This window comes from Stenella coeruleoalba, assembly GCF_951394435.1.
Source record: "Stenella coeruleoalba genome assembly, chromosome: 1".
Taxonomy (NCBI): domain Eukaryota; kingdom Metazoa; phylum Chordata; class Mammalia; order Artiodactyla; family Delphinidae; genus Stenella; species Stenella coeruleoalba.
This window is the reverse complement of record NC_137169.1, coordinates 124536848-124558270: the sequence shown is the minus strand read 5'-3', so window position 1 is coordinate 124558270 and position 21423 is coordinate 124536848. Positions and strand designations below refer to the sequence as shown.

General features: G+C 62.3%; 2 protein-coding genes across 3 annotated transcripts; one reads left to right on the top strand and one right to left on the bottom strand.

Annotated features, from left to right (window-relative positions):
- Window positions 1-4918: 4918 nt before the first annotated feature.
- GPR37L1 (G protein-coupled receptor 37 like 1) lies at window positions 4919-8647 on the top strand (the record flags this gene model as incomplete). The annotated part of the gene is made up of 2 exons (XM_079940830.1): window positions 4919-5506; window positions 7822-8647. The coding sequence occupies 2 exons, from the start codon at window positions 4919-4921 to the stop codon at window positions 8626-8628; spliced, it is 1395 nt and encodes a 464-aa protein (XP_079796956.1). The 3' UTR covers window positions 8629-8647.
- Window positions 8648-12089: 3442 nt separating this feature from the next.
- Window positions 12090-20658, bottom strand: ARL8A (ARF like GTPase 8A). Of its 2 annotated transcripts, XR_013824809.1 has the most exons (8): window positions 20240-20658; window positions 15976-16056; window positions 15597-15670; window positions 14174-14267; window positions 13912-13979; window positions 13610-13680; window positions 12948-13147; window positions 12090-12505 (listed from the first exon to the last, which is right to left on the bottom strand). XR_013824809.1 is itself a non-coding variant. In XM_079902816.1 (7 exons), the coding sequence occupies exons 1-7, from the start codon at window positions 20360-20362 to the stop codon at window positions 13098-13100; spliced, it is 561 nt and encodes a 186-aa protein (XP_079758942.1). In that variant the 5' UTR covers window positions 20363-20658; the 3' UTR covers window positions 12090-13097. The 2 variants fall into 2 exon arrangements, 1 of the variants encoding a protein (XP_079758942.1); XM_079902816.1 differs by having other exon boundaries at window positions 12090-13147.
- Between the last annotated feature and the right edge of the window lie 765 nt (window positions 20659-21423).

Below are 21423 nucleotides of genomic sequence, written 5' to 3'. Positions count from 1 at the left end.
GCCGGAGCTCAGCGGAGGTGCCCTGGGGTCTGGAGGGCGGGATGACACGTTGCAGGCCAGATTAGCGGCTCCTCATAACAGGCTGTGCTTATCTCACCGTGGCATCCTGAGCCCTTCCCTGTGTTTGAACATCCCAGCCTCGCCTAGGCTGGGCTGTGGGAGACAGAGGGGAGGTGATGAGACCTGATTGGAACATGACAGTCTGGGAGAGCCAGCACCGTGCTGGGGAGAGTCCCAGGGAAGGAGCATCTTGGGGTGGTGCGAAGTCTTCCCACTGACCATCTGGGCCGCTGTAAGGCTTCCTTCTGTCGAGGAGGCCAGGGGTTTCCTTCACTGAGGGGACGTTGGGATCCCCGAGCAGGGAGGACTTGGTGAGTAGTTCTGTGCCTCTGCTGACTGTATGTTCTTTTTTCCTTACACACACGTTCCAAGCAACTCCTGGATGCCAGGCGCTGAGGAAGCAGACGGGGAGACAGGCCCTGCTCGTCAGAGTTGGGTGGGTCTGAGGTCCAGGAGCTCCCCACGTCAGCATTCCCTGTGTCTGCTCCCTCCTACAAGCTCAGCCTCCATTCCACCCTGTCTGTTCGATGCAGCGGGCGTTCCTGAGGCACTGCATCGACATCCTCTGGAGGCTTTGCTGAAGCGTGGGGTGCTGGTCCCGCCCGAGTGTCTGCTTGAGCCGGCGTATCAACCAGCTCCCCAAGGCGGGCGATCCAGGGACCACGCTCAGTACAGTGGAAACCTTGCCTTCACAATGCCCACATTCTACTGCAACAGCGTCCTTGTGAGACCTCAGGTCCCGGTGATACTCCTGACCTTTTACCCAAGAGAAGGCTGAAGGGCAGAGAGATTCCAGGATGCCACGGCACCCTCTCCTTTTCCCGTGTCCTTCCTCACAATTTATGGTTATGCTATTTGGGGGTTAGTTTGTTCAGTGGCCGCCTCCTTCCTTGAATGTGAATCTCGGGGGGGGCAGAGGTCATGCGCATGTTGTTCACTGTTTCCCGAGTGTCTACGACAATGCCTGGCGCACAGTAGGTGCTCAGCGGGCATTTGGACGAGGAATGATGACGGATGGCTGGCTCGTCCTAGAGTTGGGAGCGGGTCCTGACCATCTGACTTTTAGAAGCACACCTAACCATGGCCCTTCACCTGTCCCCCAGTGCCCCTGGGCCCCAGGAGCCCGGAGCCCAGAGGGCTGCCACAGTGGGGTCCCGAGGACACCCCGCCCAGGTCTGGTGCCAGATGGAGGGGAAGGTGTGCGGTGGGGGAGGACTTGTCTCAAATTTACCCCCCGCCCCCACCTCTTTGGCTGCCTCCTACCTCTCTGTCCTTCAATTTCCAAATCTGTAAAGTGAAGGTAATGACAGCACCTGCCTCGTGAGGCTGTGGTAATAAGCGAGTTACCATGGCAACAGCTTATCCTCATCTAGTGCTTCCTGTGTACCAGACACTGTTCTAGTGATGGACATAGACGAGCCCATTTAGTCTGTTACTGTCCCCTCGTTACAGCCGAGGCCCAGAGAGGTTCAGTACTTGCCCAAAGTCACACAGCTCGTAAGTGGCAGAACCGTTGAAGAAGTCATACCTGGACTGTGTGATTCCGTTCGCTGGACAATCCTGGCTAGTGGAACTTGTTCAAGAAAACGTCAACTCTGAACTGTCTTCTCAGGCGGCACCGCCCTGGCAGCCCCAAGGCCCTCAACGCGCTCCACGCCAGGGGACAGCCCCAGTCCCGCTCCCACCGCCTCCCGCCCCAGGACCTTCCCTGGCCAGCTCACTGGGGAATTCCCAGGGGGCAGGATGGGGAATTCCGGGGATGGAGGAGAGCCCATCCTAAGGGCTGGGAAATCTCCGCCTTCCACGTGGCCTGCCTCTGAGTAGGGGACCAGCTTGGTCCAGGACAGGAGTTTCGGCTGGGGAGGCCGACCTGCGAGGGGGCCGAGTTGGGCACCCCAGGAGGGTGGGGTGGAATGGCAGGTGCATCTCCACAGCCCCCGGGGTCGGCCCGGGGAACCCACCCGGTGGAGACTCCGACAGCCGCAGGGTCTGTGGGCAGGGCTCAGAGCGCAGGCAGTCCTGAACTTCCATCTCTGAACATTTGGTTCCACCTAGTGGCCTCTGACATCCCCACTGCCCCAAAGAGCCAAGGGAGCCCAGGACTGGCAGGCGGGGTGCCCTCGCAGCGGCCAGGGTTTACAGAACTCCTGCCCCGAGGTGCAGTCGGGAAGCAGCAGAGGGCTGACGGGCTGGGGTCGGCGCTGTGCTGGTGTGTGCCTGGCCCTGGCGCTCGATTTCCCTGGTTGCAGTTTCCACATCTGAAAAATACGAGAGGTGGTGTAGAGCCTCTTCAGGATCCCTTTTGAACTTCTGTCAGGCTACGCAAAGGAGTGGCTAAGAATTTCAGCTTTGGAGTTGGACAAACCTGCAATTTGGATCCCAGCTGTGTGTCCTTGGGAAAGTTACTTTCCCTCTCTGAGCTGGGGTAAGAATGTAAAGATGAAGTATGATGATTCTACCAAGCGTTTATGGTGGCCTGGCACTGGTGAGCGCTCACTAAATGGCTGGTGATGACTCTGTTTGCCCGAACCACCACGAGGCAGGTGCTGGGTTTCAAGGACAGCAGCTAAGTGCCGGGAGCCGCAGGTGTGAAGGCGCTGACTTGCTGCGGGGTGGGCTGGGGGGCAGCTCTCCAGGATTCGGGAAGCACATTCCGAGGGTGGACCCCAGGATGCTCAGACCCCGTGCATCTCCTGCAGTCCTTCCTCGGCCCTTTCCTGAGGCCGGAGAGGTGGAGGTAGGAGGCCTGGCCTCCCTCTGCCGTGGAGGCTGGGGCGGCGACAACGAAGGGGCCAGTTTGGTCCTTGTCTGATTTCTCGATGGGCCTCTCATCTTCGCTGTGACACTCTGAGGCCCAGACAAGCCCGGCCCTGCAGCCCCCATGTCCCTGTTCCCACACGAAGAATAAACAAGAAGAAGGCTGAAAGGTAAGATCTTCCAGAAGCCCAAGATGCTTCCCTTATCTTGCCTGAGGGTGCACGAGGTTTTTCTTCCTCCGCCTCCTCCGTCCCCTTTCCCTGGACCCCTGTTTTCACACAGCACGTTGGGCCTCTGTGTAGGACAGAGCTTTCTGGTCAGAAGGTCTTCTCGGAAAGTCAGTTCTGGGTTGGTCCCACTCCGGGAGCCCCGGCTGGTGTCTGCTGACGGACTGTGAGTGACCTTTGTCTCTGGCCACCCAGATGGCGTGCCTTCCCTCTCTGGCCTCGAGGGAGCGGGAACCCAGCCACTTCCTCTCCTCACTTTCTCTTCGTTTTCTCATGAGTGTGGGAGCTCCTGGGGCCTCATCCTGCGCCCTCCCCGCTAAGTGTCTGCACAGCCCTGGGCAGCCGCAGCCCCACCTCTACCCCCGTACCTCTGCATCCTGCTGCAGCCTTTCTCTTAGGCCGCAGGTGCCTCTTTCCTGCATCTCTACCCAGACCACTCACCTGCACAAGCAGAGGTTTTCGCCCAACCTCACACCAGACTCCTCACCTTTCCTGCCCAGGTGAGTGTCTCGCTGTCACCGCTTTGACCTGTCCCTCCCACGCACAGCCTTCGGCTTTCCTGGACTCCGCTTCTCACCATCTTCTAGACAGCTGCGTCTTGACAGGTGCCCCTGCCTCAGGCTGCGTGACCCCAGCCGTCATCAGGGATCCTCCCCAGGGACGTGCTCAAGCCACGTCCTCTGCTCCGCAAGCCGCAGCACCCCAGTTCCTCCAAGGTAAGGCGTACACCCCGGGCCTGGAGTACAAGGCCCTTCCCGGTCCTTCCTCTGCTCGCCTCCCAGGCTCCTTGCCCTCACGCCCCTCCCTGCTCCCTTGCTGGCCGCCTTGCTGTCCTCGAGCTGCACCCTGCTGTCCCACCCCCGTGGCTTTGCAAATGCTGCTTCTCCCTGAGCACCCTTCCTTCCCTGTTGTCTGTCTGGGGAGCTTGAAGCCGCTCCTCAAGGTCCATTTAAAAGTTGCCCCCTCTGGGAGGCCCTCCAGATGCCTCCAGCCTCCTCCGGGCTCCCTTGCCTTTCATAGCATCCATCCCTAAGCTATAATTATTTATTTACATATTTATTCCCCCCCCCCCCCCCACCCTGCACTGAAGGCTCCTTGATGGCAGAGGTCTTTTAGGTTTTTGTACTGAGTGTCTAGAACCCAGCAGGTGCTCAGGAAAGACCTGTTGCTGCAAACCTCCGCCCGCCTTGTGTCCGGATCAGAACGCGGTGCTTTAAGTTTCGGGCGGCCGTTCCTTTCAGGGGAACTTTGTGTGGTTCGCGGGAAGCAGGTGGACCCGTGCCCACTGAGAACAGCGATGGTCAGAAGGTCTGGAGTCAGGCCCAGGCCCCGGGCCAGCTGGGCCAGGTTGAGCTCTGGGTAAGTGACTGGCCACCTCTCCAGCCCGAGACACGGGAATGAGGGCGCTCGCCCCGCAGGGACGTGGTGAGGGTTCATCCGGAAGCCGGCTGAGTGTGGGATCTCATCAGGTTCAGTAAATGACAGCGACAGTGATTATCCAGCCTCCTGAGGAGGGGCCGGCGCCCTGCCTCCACCCCACCCTGCCCCCGCCCCCGCCCCCGCCCCCCAGGACCCCAGCGTCTGAGGCCGGGGGCGCCCGGCCTCTGGGGGCCCGCACAGGTCTGAGCGCTGCTGCCCGGGGGGCCCGGGGAGGCGTGTCCTGCGGATGGCACAGAGCGCCCTGTGTCCAGCAGAGGGCCCAGCCCTGCCCTGCCTGGTGGCTTAGGGGTGGGGATGGAGGGGGTGCCGGAGCCGGCTGGCAATGCCAGACGCCCGATGGGGGCGGGCCCACCGGCCAGCTGCCCGTCGAGTCGGCCCTGCACTCGGTCCGGCCTCGCCTCCGCTTGTGGGCAGCCACTGCCGCTCATCCGGCCATGCGGTGGCCGTGGCCTCTGGCCATCTGTCTCGCTGTGGCGTTAGCGGCGGGTCCCGGCAGGGTCCCCGGGGGCGTCCCCCTGCGCCGGGGCGGGCGTGGCACCGAGGAGGAGGCCAAGGGGGTGCAGCAGTATGTGCCCCAGGAGTGGGCTGAGTACCCCCGGCCCATCCGCCCCACCGGGCCGCAGCCCACCGAGCCCCAGGTGGCCGCCAGCGCCCACCCGGACCGGGCCGTGGTCCCTGGGGGCAGCAGGCAGGAGCCTCGGGGCAACACGACGGGGACGCCGGGCCGGCGGCTGCAGATCCAGAACCCCCTGTACCCGGTGACGGAGAGCTCCTACGGGGCCTACGCCGTGCTGCTCCTGGCCCTGGCGCTGTTCGCCGTGGGCATCGTGGGCAACCTGGCGGTCATGTGTATCGTGTGGCACAGCTACTACCTGAAGAGCGCCTGGAACTCCATCCTCGCCAGCCTGGCCCTCTGGGACTTCCTGGTCCTCTTCTTCTGCCTCCCTGTCATCATCTTCCACGAGATCACCAAGCAGAGGCTGCTGGGTGACGTGTCTTGCCGGGCTGTGCCCTTCGTGGAGGTGAGTGTGTGTCCCGCTAGAGCCCACGGGGTGGTGGGGGGGGGGCGCTGCCGGAGGTGGGCTGCGAGGGTGTGCGAGGCCCCGCAGGCCTGGGGCTCTGTCTCGCTGCTTCTCCCCCAAGACAAATGCAGGATTGGCTCCTGGGAGCTCTCAGGTGCCCGAGCGAGCAGGCGGGTGTCAGGGCCCTGGGGTCAAGTCTGTGTCCACTCCCGGGAGTGCAAACACGGAAGGAAGGAAAGACCCCCCCTCACTGCGACTCTCGTCGCCGCCATCGCCGTCAGACGTCTCCTCCATCCTCTGGAAGGAGAGAGCTGGTTCTGGGGCTGCAGCTAAAGCAGGGGCGCTAGCGTCAGCTTCTGTCCCTGGCGTATTGGGGCGTCCCTGGGCAGGTCACAGCTCCCCTCCCATTTCACTGTCTCCTGACCAGAGGGTAGACCACTTGGCCCTCCAGCTGCGGCTCCAAGGTGCCCACTGGCCCCACCTCGGGGAACTTGCACGCTGGGATGAGCACGTGGGTGTTGATAGATGTGCTGCTCACGCGGATCCAGCTTAATCAAAACAGTGCAAAGATACACCAATATGTGTGCATTTACGTGGGACACAGCGAGGCCAGCATGTCTGCCCAGGAACGGGAAATCAGCCTGCGGCATTCTGCATGTTACTTACGCTGTGGGAGGAGGAAGAATGAGCGCCGGGGTGACTGTGGCCTCCCTCCCCGCAAACACTGCTTTCCCCCCGAGACAATGGGAGATGCTGAGTGAGTGGGCAGCCGGCCTGGGTGGGGAAGGAATTAGGATCAGCGTCTGGACACTGTCCTATTCCCAGCTCTGTCCCCGTCCCGTGACTTAGCGATGGTTTCATATCCGGACAGACTGTCTGAGGCTCAGCGGGCGGTACAGCCCTTTCCTGACCTTCCCAGCCCAGGGAGACCACCTAACGGTGGCCCCAAGTTGCTCAGACCTGAAAGAGGCCCTCCGGCCGGGGACAGCCCTTGCATCTTAGTGACCTGGCACTCAGAGCCCAGGAGAGCTGTGGGAGGTCAGAGCCAGGGTCTTGGAACTGGGCAGACTGGGTCAGAGCCCGGGCTCTGCTGAGTGGCCGTGGTTAGCCACTTAGCCTGCCCAAACCTCTGCTTCCCTCTCTGTGAGTCGGGGCTGACCACCATCACCATAGCTGAGTGAGTCCCTGAAGGCTCACATGTGTGACGTCTACAAAGGGCTTAGGACTGAAATAATTCAGTACGTGGTGGATTTTACTGGGAAAGGTCTAAGACCCCTGTGAGCGCTTGTCTGCATGGAGCTGGCGGCCGAGGAGAGCCCGGCCCTGCCCCCTGCCCGACTGTGGGTCCCAACACACCTGATACGCAGGCTGCCGCCTAACCCCCTCCACGGCCTGGAGGACAGAGGTGACCCCTGAGCCCTCCCTGGAGGCTGGGGTGATGGGTGAGAATGGAGGGACGAATGCACCGCCCAGCACCCTTTTGTAGGGAGGCCCCAGGAGACCCCAGGAGGGAACAGGAGGCAGCTAAATACAGCTTGGGGCCATTTTTGAGATGCAGGAAAGGAGAGGGCGTGTTGTTTAGCCTGAGCCCTGGCCTGGGGCCTGCCTGGAGATGGGGCAGGAGCCAGCCGGAGAGGGGAGTGCTTGGACGGAGGGGGGCACTGAGCACAGCCCTGAGTGTGCCCAGCCATCATCTGAGCTGGGAGCACCGCCCCAGCCCCGTCACTTCTCTCTGCCACTTTCTTCCCTGCTGCTCTGGCTTCCTCTCTGCTCACAGGGTGGTTTTCCTGTGTGCTCTGTGAGCTGCCTGCGGGGAGTGGGCACAGGCCCATTGCATCCCCACTCGGGCTGGCCCTGGGCCTCTCCGGGCAGGGCGAGGAGGGTGGGAGATTGTATGCCCTGCACCCCCTGGGCCACTCCCCCCATGGACGTGGTGGGTGAGGCCATCCAAGCACCCGGCAGGCCCAGAAGCCCTACGTCTCCGTCCATGTTTGTCCTCAGAGATGATTTCCCAAAGTCTCAGGAGCACAAGGGGCTGTAGGGCCTAGGTCGCTCGTCCCTGGGCCCAGAGGCAAGGCAGTGGGCGCAAGAGTCGGGCGGCCGGCAGGGGAACCTCAGCTCTGCCGTCCACCAAGGCCCTGGTCCCGCCTGAGCCCAGTCTGTCCCGTCAGACCCTGGCCATGAGACCTGAAATGCCCCTGAAAGGCGGTGCCACCACTGTCCTTCCCACACCTGCCGTGCGCTTCCAGTCTGAGCCAGCCCCTCGGTTGCCTGGGGCTGACCCCCGCCTCTCCCTCCACCACACCCCCTCGCAGGTCTCCTCTCTCGGCGTCACCACCTTCAGCCTCTGCGCCCTGGGCATTGACCGCTTCCACGTGGCCACCAGCACCCTGCCCGAGGCCAGGCCCATCGAGCCGTGCCCGTCCATCCTGGCCAAGCTGGCGGTCATCTGGGTGGGCTCCATGACGCTGGCTGCGCCCGAGCTCCTGCTCTGGCAGCTGGTACAGGAGCCCGGCCCCGCTGCGGGCCCCGTGGATGCGTGCGTCATGAAGCCCTCCGCCCGCCTGCCCGAGTCCCTCTACTCGCTGGTCTTGACCTACCAGAACGCCCGGATGTGGTGGTCCTTCGGCTGCTACTTCTGCCTGCCCGTCCTGTTCACGGTCACCTGCCAGCTGGTGACGTGGCGGGTGTGGGGCCCGCCCGGCAGAAAGCCGGAGTGCCGGCCGGGCCAGCAGGAGCGGCGCGAGGGCCAGCTCAGCGGCACCGTGGTGGGCCTGACCGCCGTCTACACCCTCTGCACCCTCCCCGAGAACGTGTGCAATGTCGTGGCCGCCTACCTCTCGGCCACGCTCACCCGCCAGACCCTGGACCTCCTGGGCCTGGTCGGCCAGTTCGCCACCTTCCTCAAGGCGGCCGCCACGCCCGTGCTCCTCCTGTGCGTGTGCCGGCCGCTGGGCCGCGCCTTCCTGGACTGTTGTTGCTGCTGCTGCTGCGAGGGCTGCGGCGGGGTGGCAGCCACCGACGGCCCCGATGCCAAGCTCCAGACGGGGCTGTCCACCTCTGTCTACTTCCACAAGCCCCGGGAGGCGCCCCCGCTCCTGGCCCTGGGCACGCCCTGCTGAGGCTGGCCGGCCGTGGCAGGGGGAGCTCTGTCCAGAGATGGACTCGGCTCCCCCGGCCGGGGTCTGGGTATGTCGGAGCCCCCGGCCGAGCCCCTTCTCGGGGGCGGCCCGCCTGTCCTCTTGCTGGGGGGCGGTGATCCCCCAGGTCCTCAGAGCTGCCCAGAGACTCTCCATCCCACCAGCTGGGAGCCAGAACCTCACCTGGTCCCAGCCTCACTCTCCCCTCTCCATCTGGAGCCCGACTACACTTTACTTTGCCCCTCTCGGCATCGCCCATCCTGGACGGGGGCGTTAGGGGCCAGCAACCGGTCTCTTTTCTGCACAGGATGGGCCCAGCCCTGGACGCCCCCTCCAGGTGCCGTCTTTTCTCCAGGAGCATTTCTGTCTCTGTCCTCCTCCTTCTCTGACGTACCCTGGTTGCCCGGTCCCCCCCAATCCCGGTCAGGTGCTCCCCTGTAGAAGACCCTTCTTGGAAAACAATAAACTAGGTAGAACTACCCCTGTGCCCACGGGCCTTTCTTGTGCCACATCCCGGCAGTGCCCTCCTGGCCACCTTTGGCCCTTCCTGGCCTGTGGCTGGTGTCCTGTCCAGCCTGGGGTCCTGCGGCTTTGAGGGCAGAGTGGACGGAGGGGCTTGGGAGCTGGGGCACTGTGTCCTCAGGCTGGCCTGAGCCCAGCCGTCCCTGGGAAGTAGAAGGCTGCAAACTTATCTCCCCGGGAGCCCCCGCTGCTGTTCCTCCCTCCCCACAAAGCCCCCATTCGAGGGCAACCAGCAGCCTGGGGGGCTTCCAGCCTCTCTGAGAGCTGCCCTTGTTTGGCTTCTTAGAACAGACTGTTTAGCCTACAGACGGCCCAGCTGCCTGCCCCCCGCCCGCCCCCCCCACCCCCTTCCCGGCAGGCAGAGCTCCATCGACAGCCCCACAGAGCCTTCTTTCCTCTCTCTGGTCCCCCCCACCCCCCCCGACAGGGGGCCCTTCCAGAGGCCCCTTAGCCCCACCCGGGCCCAGCGAAGTTGGCATGAGGTCAAACAAAGGGACACCTTGGCCTAGGCCACAGACCACTCCCCGCCCCGCGAGCCCACCCTTCCCATCTGACGCGCAGCTCGGGCTCCCGCGGAGCTCCTGCTGCCAGCTCTGCCTGGATCACCTGCGCAGGGCCTCAGGAGGGTCCCCAGGGCAGGGTCGGGGAGGCACAGGCATTGCCCAGTGCCCTGGGCCCCATTCTCCTCTGCCCACCCCACCCATACCCCCTGGCCTCAGCCTGGAGCCAAGCCTCCTTCCCCCACTCCTGCGGATCTTAATGGCCTTGTTCTCTCCCCCTGGCACCCACCCTCAGGACGGGTGATGCCAAGAGAGAGGGAGGCCGTTGCTAGGCGATGGCGCACACTCTTTGTGCTGGAGAGACACCCACCCGTTTCTCGGCCGACCGCTGCCACAGTGACCAAAGCCCCCAGCTCTGTCTGCAGCAACTTAAGACGGTGGGGGGAGCAGGCTGGAGAGGAGACCAAGGGCAGGCTTGCGGTGCTGAGGTGACCGGGGCCCTTCCCTCTCCCCCCACCCCAGCCCCAGTCCCAGATGCACCAGCAGCCTCCTATGGGATGGAGGAGGGGGGCCAGGGTGAAGGCGGGACGCGCAGGCCGAGGATGGGAGGCTGGGGGCGGGGAGGGGGCACCGCCGCATCCTGTCTGGGGGCTCTGCCACAAAGGGGCCCCTGCCCCTCCCTGCGGTTCTGAGGCCCTGCCACCACCGCTGCCCTGGGCCCCGCCAACGTGAGTGGCTTGCAGGATTAGTCAGCAGGCCAGCGGGCCTTGGGAAAGAGCCACTGTCTCTCCGGCTAGGCCAGCTGGGGGAACAATGTGGCATTTGTTGCCTAGGGGTCCTGGGCTTGGGGTGGGGCGGCAGCTGGCAGTGGACTTGAGCTGGGTCTTTAGGGGACCAACCCTGAGCCCTGATGTCAGCCAGGTGGAAGGAGGGCCAACCCACTGAGCCGCCCTGACTCCGTCAGTATGCGCACCTTGCACTGAGAATTGCCTCCCTTGGGCCGGACTGGACGCAGTTACTGGACCCCATCAGTTAAACAGGAATAACCCCCCCCTCACAGAGGCCTGGAGTCATTGAATGAGACAAGATACATAAAGCTCCCGGCATGACGCCTGGCACCTTCCTTCCCTCCCTCCCTTTGGGGGTTCAATTCTCCAGAACTGCAGAGCAGGTTTGGCCAGGCGTGCAAAGGGCCCCCCCATGCTGGTGTACATATACGCAGTCTGTCCTGCGAAGCACCTGCTGTGTGCTGGGTGCAGGCACTGGGGCAGGAGGATGCCTGCTTGCTGGCGACCAGCCCATCCTGTCTTATCTCCTCAGAGGACGCAGGAGGCGAGAAAGGCATCTCATCCCTAAAACTCCCCATCCTGCTCGCCAGACCAGTGACTGTTGGTCCTGTCCCAGCCTCCCAGGCCGTGGTATCTCCAGCCACCTCAGCAGCCACGAGGGCCCAGGGGACAGCCCGGCCCCAGCTTCGACCTCCTCGACCAGGGGGCACGTGTCCTATCCTTTAGGGGTTGCAAGGAACCTGAAGTCATCTAGCTCCCTCCGCCAAATTCCATCTGCATTCTCTCCCCAAACTCCCCGGCAGTGGGGAAGCCCTCTCCAGGCAGGCCATTCCTCCCTGCGGTTCTGATGACCAGGAGGCTCCAAGAGGAAGCAGCGAGGAAGGGCCGGTGAGCTCAGAGCCACGAGGGAAGGCCCTGCTCCCAGGACGGTGCAAGTGGCTTCCTCCCTGCAGAGGTGCGGCGAGAAGGGGTGGAGCCTTCAGCAGGGCCGGACCTTCCGCAGGGCCGCTCCGTCTCCAGGCTGAGGGGAGCCAGGGGGCGGGGCTTACGGTAAAAGTGGGTCAAGATGGCCCCGGATTTGGGAAGCGGGGCGCAAGCCTCCGAGGCCACGGCTGCGGGCAGAGGGGACCAGCTCTAGGAGTGGAGTGGGCTGGGAGGGGCCGGGGGTGGGCAGGGAAGGGAGGGCACGGCCTCTGCCGGGAAGCCAGCAGCCTGGACACCAACAGAGGAGCCGCTAAGGGTGGTAAGCCGTGGGCTCTGCAGGCCCGGCACTGCCCCCGCGCCCCCCAGGACAATTCACCGGCTCCGCCACCTCTGGCTGCAGGTGGGGGCCTGGACAGACTCCAGGAAGCGGGCTCCGTCCCGCACACACCGGGTGCAGCCGGGCAGTTCCGGACACAGACCCCCTCCATTCCCCTGGCAGCTGCTGGCTCAGAGCTGGGGACACAGGAAGGTCCGACTAGAGGAGGCGGCAGGGCAGGAGCCGGCGCGCTCGCGGGGGCTGCTCTGTGAAGGGCCATTGTGCGCCCGGGCGAGCGCGTGCCTCCCTTTGGCTGGGTGCGCCCAGGGTCGGGAACCAGAGTCCCCAGCCTGCCGGGCCGTGGACGGAAAAAAAAACCGCACCGCGCACCCCCCCAACACAAAATTGTCATTTATTCTTGTTGTTGTTAGGAGGCAAAAAAATGTACAGTTACAAGAATCATTTTCCAAACAGAGGTTAAATATGAGCTGAAAAGTGTAAAAAAGGAAGAGGGACATCACTTTACAAATCATTAAACAAACAGAAAACAAAACCCAAAGAACCAACCCCCCATGCCGAGTTCTCTCCTTGTGCAACTCTGCAAAACGAGAACAGAAAATGAGGTGGCCCGTGGAGGTGACGGCCCGGAGCTGGGAGCCAGGAACAGGCGGGAGGGGCTGCTAGGGCGCTGGCCTCCTGCCCCTTCGGCCCCCGGTCTCCGGCGCCTGCTTGTGCCTGGTGGCCATGCTGAGGCTGGGGGCAGAGAAGGGCGTCTCCGGAAGCTCCCGTCAGCCTGTGACATTCAAACACTGCGGAGACAGGCCAGACTGGGAAGTGGAGACAAACGGGACGTGGGGACGGACACCCGCGCCTGGGCTGGTACCTGCCCCTGTGCCAGCCTCACCTTTCCTGATCTGAACCGGCCCCAGCTAACCCCGCTATTCTCCTTCTCTCCAGACCGCCCCCTCCCAGATCCTGACTGGCCCCTGCAGCATCAAATGGTTGATTTTAGTCTTTGCTTAAATTAAAAAATTAAAATATATATACATATATATACTGTACACACAGGACAATAACAGAAGTGTGGGAAAGGGAAGCAGGGAGCGGGACAGGAGAGGAGGCGGGGCTGTGGGGCGGGGCTTCAGAGGGGGAGGGAAGCAGGGCGGCGGAGAGACAAAGGGAGAGGGGAGGGGGGAGGTTAGAGGACCGGAGGGGAGCAATTTATTTTACAATAAAATCGGGAGTTCAAACCTCAGCAGAACAGGACTCTGGGACCCCCAGAGGGCCCCTCCCCACACCAAGTAAGGAGGGGTGGGCTTGGGGGGCGGCGGGGGGAGGGAGCGGGAGCTCGGCTTCAGATCCGGAGGGCGGTCCCTGGTCCGAGGGGGCGGGGCCGCAGTCTCAGCTTCTCCGTGACTTTGAGTGCTGGATAAGCCACTGTAGGGTGATGTCTGCGGGGCAAGAGAGGAGGTTACAGGGCTTCAGGGCTGGTTCTCCTGAGGGTAGAGCACACACCTGGCCGGGGCGGCGGGGGGAAGGGGGCGCGCTGCAGCTAGGGTCAACTCTAAGGGCATCACAAGCCCAGCTTCCAGCTGCCAAGCTCCGAACAGCCCCTGATGGGTGCAAGGGCGTCTGGCTGCGGTGAAAGAGACGGAGCCATAGGACGAGTCCCTCAGACCAGAAGGGTCCGACCCTACGACGTCACAGGCAGGGAGTGAGCCCCAAGGAGAGGGGGGATTTGCCCACGATCACACACCAGTTGACGGCAGAGCTGGGGTGATGCTCAGCATCGGGGCTTCCCGCTGCCTGTCCTGCCCAGGAGAGCCACGGCGCTCCGGGCTCCAAGGAGAGAGCCACCGGCTGCCTTCCCCTCCTGCCCCTCCCCGCGAGCGCAGCGACGCCCCCAGACCCACCGATGTTGTCCTTTTCTTTGCAGGAGATGGAGTAGCAGCAGATCTCTCGGTCCTGGATGGCAGACAGATTCCTGCAGGGGACCAGAGCTGTCTGCTGAGGTTGCCACTGAGCAAGGGGCTGGGGGCCGGGGGCCGGTCGGGGATAGAGGGACGGGGAGGGGGAGGGGCGAAGGGCGGGGCTCGGGCAGGCGCGCTCTAGCGGCACCAAGCGGTGGGCGCCGAGAGCAGCAACGAGCCCTCCGCTCTGGCGCCTGGGAGTTTGGGGAGCAGGGAGGAAGGACAGGGAAGAGTGGTCAACTCACATTTTCTCGATCAGCTCCTTCTCATCCAAGGCTCCCGGGAGGTCTCGCTTGTTGCCCAGGACTAGGACCTGCCGAGAAGGGAGGGCAGGGCTCGGTCCAGGGCAGCCACGGCCAGGCTGCCCCGAGAAGGGGGCTGGCTTCCGCAGCCCCGTTGCATCCACACCCCTCCCTCTCCCCACCGCCAGCAGTGTTTACCCCCACCTGCCCCCAGCGGTCCCCGGCCGGCCGAGCCCCCGACCCTCCCACTCCACTCGGGGCTGACCGGGATGCCCTGCAGCTGGGGCTTGTCCAGTAGGTTGTGGAGTTCATTCTTGGAGGCCTCAATCTTCTCTTGGTCAGCGGCATCCACCATGTACCTGGGGGGCGGCAGGTGGGGACAAGCTGACACCACAGGCTGCGGGGTTGGGGGGGAAGGAGCTGCAGCAGCTCTGGCTCGACACCCGGGGTCTCCGCCACCTGGGACGGCTCAGGCAGGTGCTCTGAGAATGTCTTCTGAACCGATGGGAGTGAGAACCTGCAGGGGCTGCTGCGGCCGGCCCTTGTCCCATCCCCCAGACCTCTGGAGAAGCTGCCGCTCCGGTGGCAGCGCTGGGCCCCATAGGATTAGACCTAAGTCCTTCCCAGAGTGACCCGCTTACGTTCTCAGGGCAGGGCTGGCTAGACAAGGGGGTGAAAACAGCAAAGGAAGCCCCAGAAGACTTTCCTGCATCAAAATGTTTTTTTAAAAATCAGGTTGGGGACTTCCCTGGTGGTCCAGTGGTTATAGGACTCGGAGCTTCCACTGCAGGGGGCAAGGGTTGGATCACTGGTCTGGGAACTAAGAGCCTTCATGCTGTGCGGCCAAAAATTTTTTTTAAATAATAAGAATAATAAAAACAAATCTGGTTACTGGGTGTAAGATAGGCTACAAAAACGTACTTTACAACACGAGGAATAGAGCCAATATTTTGATATAACTGTAAATGGAGTGTCACCTTTAAAAACTATAAAAAAATAAAAATACATAAAAATTTAAATTTAAAAATCAGATTAAAAACAACGAAAGCTGGGATTCCCTGGTGGCGCAGTGGTTGAGAGTCCGCCTGTCGATGCAGGGGACACGGGTTCGTGCCCCGGTCTGGGAAGATCCCACATGCCGCGCAGACTCTGGGCCCGTGAGCCGTGGCCGCTGAGCCTGCGCGTCCGGAGCCTGTGCTCCGCAACGGGAAAGGCCGCAGCGGTGAGAGGCCCGTGTACCGCGAAAAAAAAAAACACCAAACAACAAAAGCTAAATGATCTTTTGTTTGGGCATATATATACGTAGAATAAAATTATTTTTAAAAAGCAAGGGAGAGAATTCCCTGGCAGTCCAGTGGTTAGCACTCGGCGCTCACTGCCAAGGGCCTGGGTTCAATCCCTGGTTGGGGAACTAAGATCCCACAAGCTGTGTGGCACGGCCAACAATGAAAGGAAAAAAAAAAGCAAGGGAATGAACCACTAAATCATACAAAATTCAGGATAAGGGTGAGTCTGGGTTGGGGGTAGGCAGGGAGATGAGGAGGGACACACAGATGCTTCAGCATGAAGTGGTCAGTCCTCTGGTTCTCAGACTGGCTGGTGGGCGTCCAGAGCATGTGTCAAAGCAAAGGCAGCTGCACACAGGTGTGAGTCACCTGGCAACGACCATGGCCCTTCTGCACACTTACACGATGGCGCTCACTCCTCGGCAGTAGCGCTCCCACATGCTGCGGAAGCGGGGCTGTCCCCCGATGTCCCAGAGCTGAGCAAGAGAGGTGAGCGGGTGTCAGCAGCAGGCAGGCCCCCAGTCCATCCTGGCTCCCACGTGCCCCCCCGCCCGCCCCACTGGAATTCCTTCTCTCTCTACGTCCCCGACTCCTAAGCCTACCTGAGCTCTTTCCCCAACTATCCGGTCGGACCCAAGCCTCTGCTTTCCTCTAGCTTCTCCTCCGGAGGCCCGAAGCACACAGACACGTGCACACACGCGCACACGTGCACACGTGCACACGCACACACACATCCTCTGCGGCCGTGGGCCTGCGCCCAGGGGCCAGCTCGGCCGCGCACCTTGATGGTCACGTTCCCTTTGGTGATCTTGCGCATGTTGAAGCCCACGGTGGGGATCATGTCCTCATTGAACTGTCCCGACTGGAAGGAAGAGTCAGAATTGGAAAAGGGGCAAAAATCGCCAGGACCCAGATGCGCTGTCCGCGGCGGCCACGGACCAAAAGGCTGCGGGAATGAAGCAGAGAGGCCAGGCCGGAGCCTCTCAGGCGCCCCAGTGTCCCGGGCAGCTCCCGCGCGCCCCCTGCTTTCAAGCAAGACGGGCCATGACCAAGCCCGGTGTCCACCTCACACCCGAGCTCCCGTGACAAAGAGGCCCCTCGAAGTCGCCCGACCAGGATAGAGAAAGTCCTTCCTGAGGTCTAACCCACCTCTCTGTTGTTGGACCAGAGCCCCCTTTCTGTATCTAGCCTCCGGTGCGGCAGGTCACGTTAAACAATCTAGGTTTACACTTTCACGTGGTAGTCAATGTTCTCATCAGACCGAGGGTCGGTAAGTCAGCCAGGCCCCAAAGGCAACGCGCAGCAAGCAACTTCCGGGTTTCTTTGTACTGTACCCATTTGTAGGATGGGTACCCCTCACCGTGCACCCCGACTAGACCGAGAGCTCTTGGGAGAGGAGCCGTGTCTACACTGACATGGGTGAGTTCACCCAGTAAGTAGAAGTTAACCGTAATTCTGTTTCCCATAACCCACTTTCAGATTCTAACAATTCCCACGTCTCCCCTCTAAACTGTCTCTAAGATTGTTCTAAACTAGCCACAGGACTCTATTAAGGCCAGACCAAACTCTGCTCAAGGTCATCTCCACGTTCACATGTAGGACACCTCCGCTTCTCCCCCAGACGCAGGCTGAAGGAGCTGGGGCTTACTTAACCTTGAACCTGAGGGGACAGCCTTGTTCCCTTACGATGTCACTGTCTTCTACCAGGTGGGAGGAGTAATTTGCCTAAGGCCACACAGAGTGGTCAGGGGCTCTGACCATCGGCCAAAGTGTAGGACAGGATGGCCTCTCATTCAGAGCCTGTGAGTCTGAATGAAACCCCCCCTGAATGAGACGGATGGATTCCCTTTTATCTTCAGGAATCACCTGAGCTCGTTCACCAGGTCCCTCGGATGTGAGCACTGAATGCCCAGGACTGACGCTCAAGATAAGACGGATGAGGGTTCCTAACCTGGAGGCCGAAGGGGGGCTCGGAGACCCCCCGAAGGGGCGCACAGTCTGTGCACATTTCTGTTTGCATGTACACGCCTCTGGGGAAAGGGTCTCTGTTTTTATCAGATATCAAAAGGGTCCAAGAGCCTCTAACAGTGAGGAAAAGGGGGTGCCCTGACGAGGGTTTGCTTTTGGCTAAGCAGGGGGGACCACGTATGCTTTAACTCCACGAACCCCAACAGGGTGCAGGTGGAATGGGGCACCCACGGGGCCCAAGCCCACTCCATCCCCAACCGGGCAGATGAAGAATGTGGTCCTGAGGAAGGAAGCCCAGCTCTTGTTTATCCCTCATCGTGGAGGAGCTTGGACAAGACACTTGGACCTCTCTGGGCCTCAGGGTTTCCTTCTGTGAGATGGCAGAAAAGGGTTTTGGTTTCCTAAAAATTGGCAAATGGGGCTCACAAAGTGCTTGGAAATGGTTTCCATACATGAGGAACCATCATGCTCTTTGGCCACCCAGAACATTCCCAGGCTCCCATAGAAATGGAAAGCCCAGCCTGGCAGAGTGTGATCCTGGACAAAGGAGGGTTCCAGGAGGACCCTCAGGGAGCCAGGCTCCCCGGCCTCAGTATTTCCAGTTCAGCTGTGAATCAGAGCTAAGCTGGAACCAGTCACTACTGCATTTCCCGGCTAAGGCCTCAGATCTCACAAGCTCCTCGTTCAAGGTCAGCAGGCACCCTAACGTCATCTGGAGGAACCCCTGGCTCAGACTTGAATGTCCTCTGGCTCATCCCTCCTGGGTCAGCTCCAACACTCCAAAGTGCTTTCTAATGAGTCAAAAATCCACCTTCCCAGCTCTACCCCTCGGGTACCCCAAAGTTAGTTCTTCCCCTGGATGGCCTTTCACACTTGTGAGTATCTGAAAATGGCCTCTTGTTTCCCTCGGGCAAAACATCTCCCACTTTCTGGCAGCACAACTTTTTCAGAACTCAGACAGGAGTTCTGGGTTCTCAGATGCGCTGGAGAATCTCTTTGTGACGCTTCCCAGCTCACATTAGCCAGAGGAGCAGCTTACACATGAGCTCAATTTCCATTTACAGTCGGACTCATACAAGGAGTAGAAAAAACCCAAATGGGTAAAAGCTAAGACAAAGAAAGGCCACAAGAAGAGGCAAAGGGGATCCAGAAGGTCAGTGGTGGGCACGGGCCAGAGCCCGGGGTCCTGACTCTTCACTTCTTTCTGAAAGACACTCCACTGGGATCATACACTGGTGGGCGACAATGCCGTGGCCCTGGAGGAGCTGAGAACTCTGGACTCGGGCACTCCCACTGCAGCCCACGAGGGATGGGTGTTCTGGAGAAGCCTGTTTCGAGGGAAATTCACGCTGCACTTTCAGGATGTGTGAGTTGAGGTGGCAAATTTATGTCATAAACATGAAGGCCCGGCTGGGGGAGGGGAGCCCTCGCTGCACCCCTCGGAAACTCCTGACCCTGGCAGTGAAACCTGCGACTCTTGGATTCCGTTTCTGACCTGCCAGAGCATCCCATTCTCTGGACACGACCAGGACACGGAACCGCCTGGGTTCCTGTGGACCCCCGCCCAGGAACACAGCTTTGTAAACGCTCTAGGAGGAGAGACTCCCTGGGGACCAGAGGTGATGCCCAGGCTGAGCCACGAGAGTAGCAGCGGCACCGACTGGTCCCCTCTCGGCCTCTCCCTGGAGACAGCCCCCCGATCTCGGCACCTCGGAGCGAAGCCACAGGCCCGCAGGACCCGAGGCCAGGCGTTGCGCTCCTGCTTTTGGAGTCCAAGTCAACACCAGGTCTAACCAGGAGCCTGCGACCAAGGGCCAGCGCCTGGGCAGACAGGAGCCCAGGAACCATCGCGCCAACAAACCCAGCCTGGGCCCGAAGAGCCTGTGCTGCTGGGTGAGCGGCCAGGAGCCCCTGGGCAGAGGTCATCGCAAACACGTTTGGGAAAGGAAGCCAGTGCCCAAACACGCCATCATGGGGTACCTGCCCCCCAGTCTCCCTCCACCCTTCTCTTCGAGGGTGGGCAGGAGGCAGGCAGGGGAGGTACCCAGGCTGGCAGGTCACACTTCTCTGCTGACCCCTGTCATGTATGGCCGCTCCACAGCTCTCAGAAACCCCCGTCTGCGGACGAGGGCCGGGTCCCCGGACACTTCAGCTCTGCCCAAGCCTTCCTCAGCCCCACATGCCCAGCCCAGCCCTCTTGGAAATGCAGGCCGCAGCCACTACTGCAGCTCAGCTCAAACACCCAGGGAGCTCATCTTCCCCTTTTTCGAGGCAGATTTTAACTCCTCCCCACCACTGCCCTGGCGCTGAAAGGCTTACACTTGCCCACCTTGGTCTTGATGACCCAAAGCCCTCAGAGCCACTCTCCCCTGTGTCCCCAGAGTGGACCTGCCCCTCCACCTCCAACTCATCCTCTGGGTCCGAAGCACCTCCTTCTCCCCTGCAACTTCCGGGCCAGGCGGGGACTCCGAGCTCCCTTTAGGATGCAGTGCGTCCTCCCCGGACCCCCAGCTGGACGCCACGGTCGGGGAGAGGTTCCCCGTGGAGAAGGAGTCTGGGCTGGAGCCCAGGGCCTCTGCCGATTCCACTCCCCCCAGGGATCCCTCCCCCCACACACCCTCGTCAATAGCACCGGGGCTTCCTCTTCCGGCCAGGAGGGGTTAATCCCCCGGGGTGGGGCCGGGCCGGCCCGGGCCCCCTCCCCCAGCCTCGCGGGCATCCGTCCTGCGACCCTCCGCGCGCCGCACGGGCAGGCCCTGCACTTTCGCCCCGTCATGCGCCAGGGTGCGGGCGCCGGAGGGGGCCCGTCTCCGCGGGCGGCGGTCCCTCTGGCCTCGTGACACCCTCGGCGCCGCCGGTCCTGGGGCCCGGGCCGCGTCCCCTCGTCCCCCGCCCCTGCGCCCGGCCGTGCCATCCCGGCCCGGGCGCGCGCCGCCGGGTCCCCAGGGCCGTGCTAGGCCCCGCGCGCCCGGGCCCGCGTCTCCCCGCCGGCGCCAGCCGTGCCGGCCACGCCAGGCGGCGACCCGCTCGGCTGGGCGCGGCGGGGACCTGAGGCCCGGCCGGCCGGCGCCCCGTACCGCGATCACGTTGACGAAGGTGGTCTTGCCCGAGTACTGCAGCCCGACCAGCGTGAGCTCCATCTCCTCCTTCCAGAAGAGGGCCTTGAACCAGTCCAGCAGCTTGTTGAACAAAGCGATCATGGTCGCTGCGCCGGCCGCGCCCGGTGCCGGCTCCCCGCCGCCCCTCGTGCCCTCGCGCTGCGGCCGGAGCGGCCCCTCCCCGGTGCGGCCCGGCTCCGGACTCGGTGCGGGCGGAGGCTCGGCTGGAGCGCGCGGCCGCCGACGACTCGCTGCCGGATCGGCGCGCCGATGGGTGTGGCCTCCGCGCGTCCTTCTCCTCCCGGTCGCCGTCCTCCTCGCAGTCGTCCTCCTCCTCGTCCTCTTCCTCCGCCCGCGCGGCCGCCGGCCCTGCTCGCCCCCGAGCGGGCGCGCTCCTCCTGGCCGGGCCGGGCGGGCCGGGCTGCGGGTACGCTGGGCGGGGCGCCCGCGGCCTTCGGGGCGGGCCGGGCTGCTGTGCGCTAGGGGCCCTTGGGGAAAGAGCTCCGATTGTTTTTCGCCTTCCCGGGTTGCTGTGCCCCGATTGGCACCCGCTTCCTTCTTACAGGGCGGTGGGCCCGAGGTGGGCGAGGGCCCCGCTGAGCGGGACCATTTCCAGGGTGGAGGATGGTGCTCCGTGGCTTCCCAGGAAGCGGGGACGATGTCTCTAAGATCTTTTGTTCCCTAAGTCCTTGCCTCTGAGCATCTCTGGGTACCGGAGCCCCAGTGGAGGGGAACATCCACCTGTGAGGCCTCGTTAACCACGAGGTACCAGGGCCACTTGCTTAGGAAGCCTCTGGCCCAAAGTGACTTTTACTGGGACCACCATGATACTAAAGAGAGAGAGTCCTGTGGGGGGTTTCCCGTGAGGGAGGTTTGTGGCAAATGAAAAAAGTTGGCCTGTTTTGGTAAAAACCAAAGTTTTCTTCAGGAGAGCTGGCGGTAGGAGGTGTGGGGCTTGCAGAGATGCTGGTCCTGGGAGGACCCAACCCCGGGGCTGCTGGACCCCCTGAGCCCACACCCCGCTTTGGGCGTACCTTCCTACTTGGCCTCCACAGGCACTCACGTGGCGTCTGTGGCTTCAGTCAAAGGTGCGTAAAATTTCAATCTGAACCACACCTGCCAAGCCCAGCCGAGTTGACCCCAAATGATCTGTTGCCGAAGTG

Coding starts and splice junctions, on each gene's coding strand:
- ARL8A (XM_079902816.1), bottom strand. CDS start 20,362: ATGATCGCTTTGTTCAACAAGCTGCTGGACTGGTTCAAGGCCCTCTTC. Junction 15,671..15,975: donor AAGGGAACGTGACCATCAAG/GTGCGCGGCCGA, acceptor TCTCTTGCTCAG/CTCTGGGACATCGGGGGACA. Junction 13,681..13,911: donor AAGGAGCTGATCGAGAAAAT/GTGAGTTGACCA, acceptor GGTCCCCTGCAG/GAATCTGTCTGCCATCCAGG.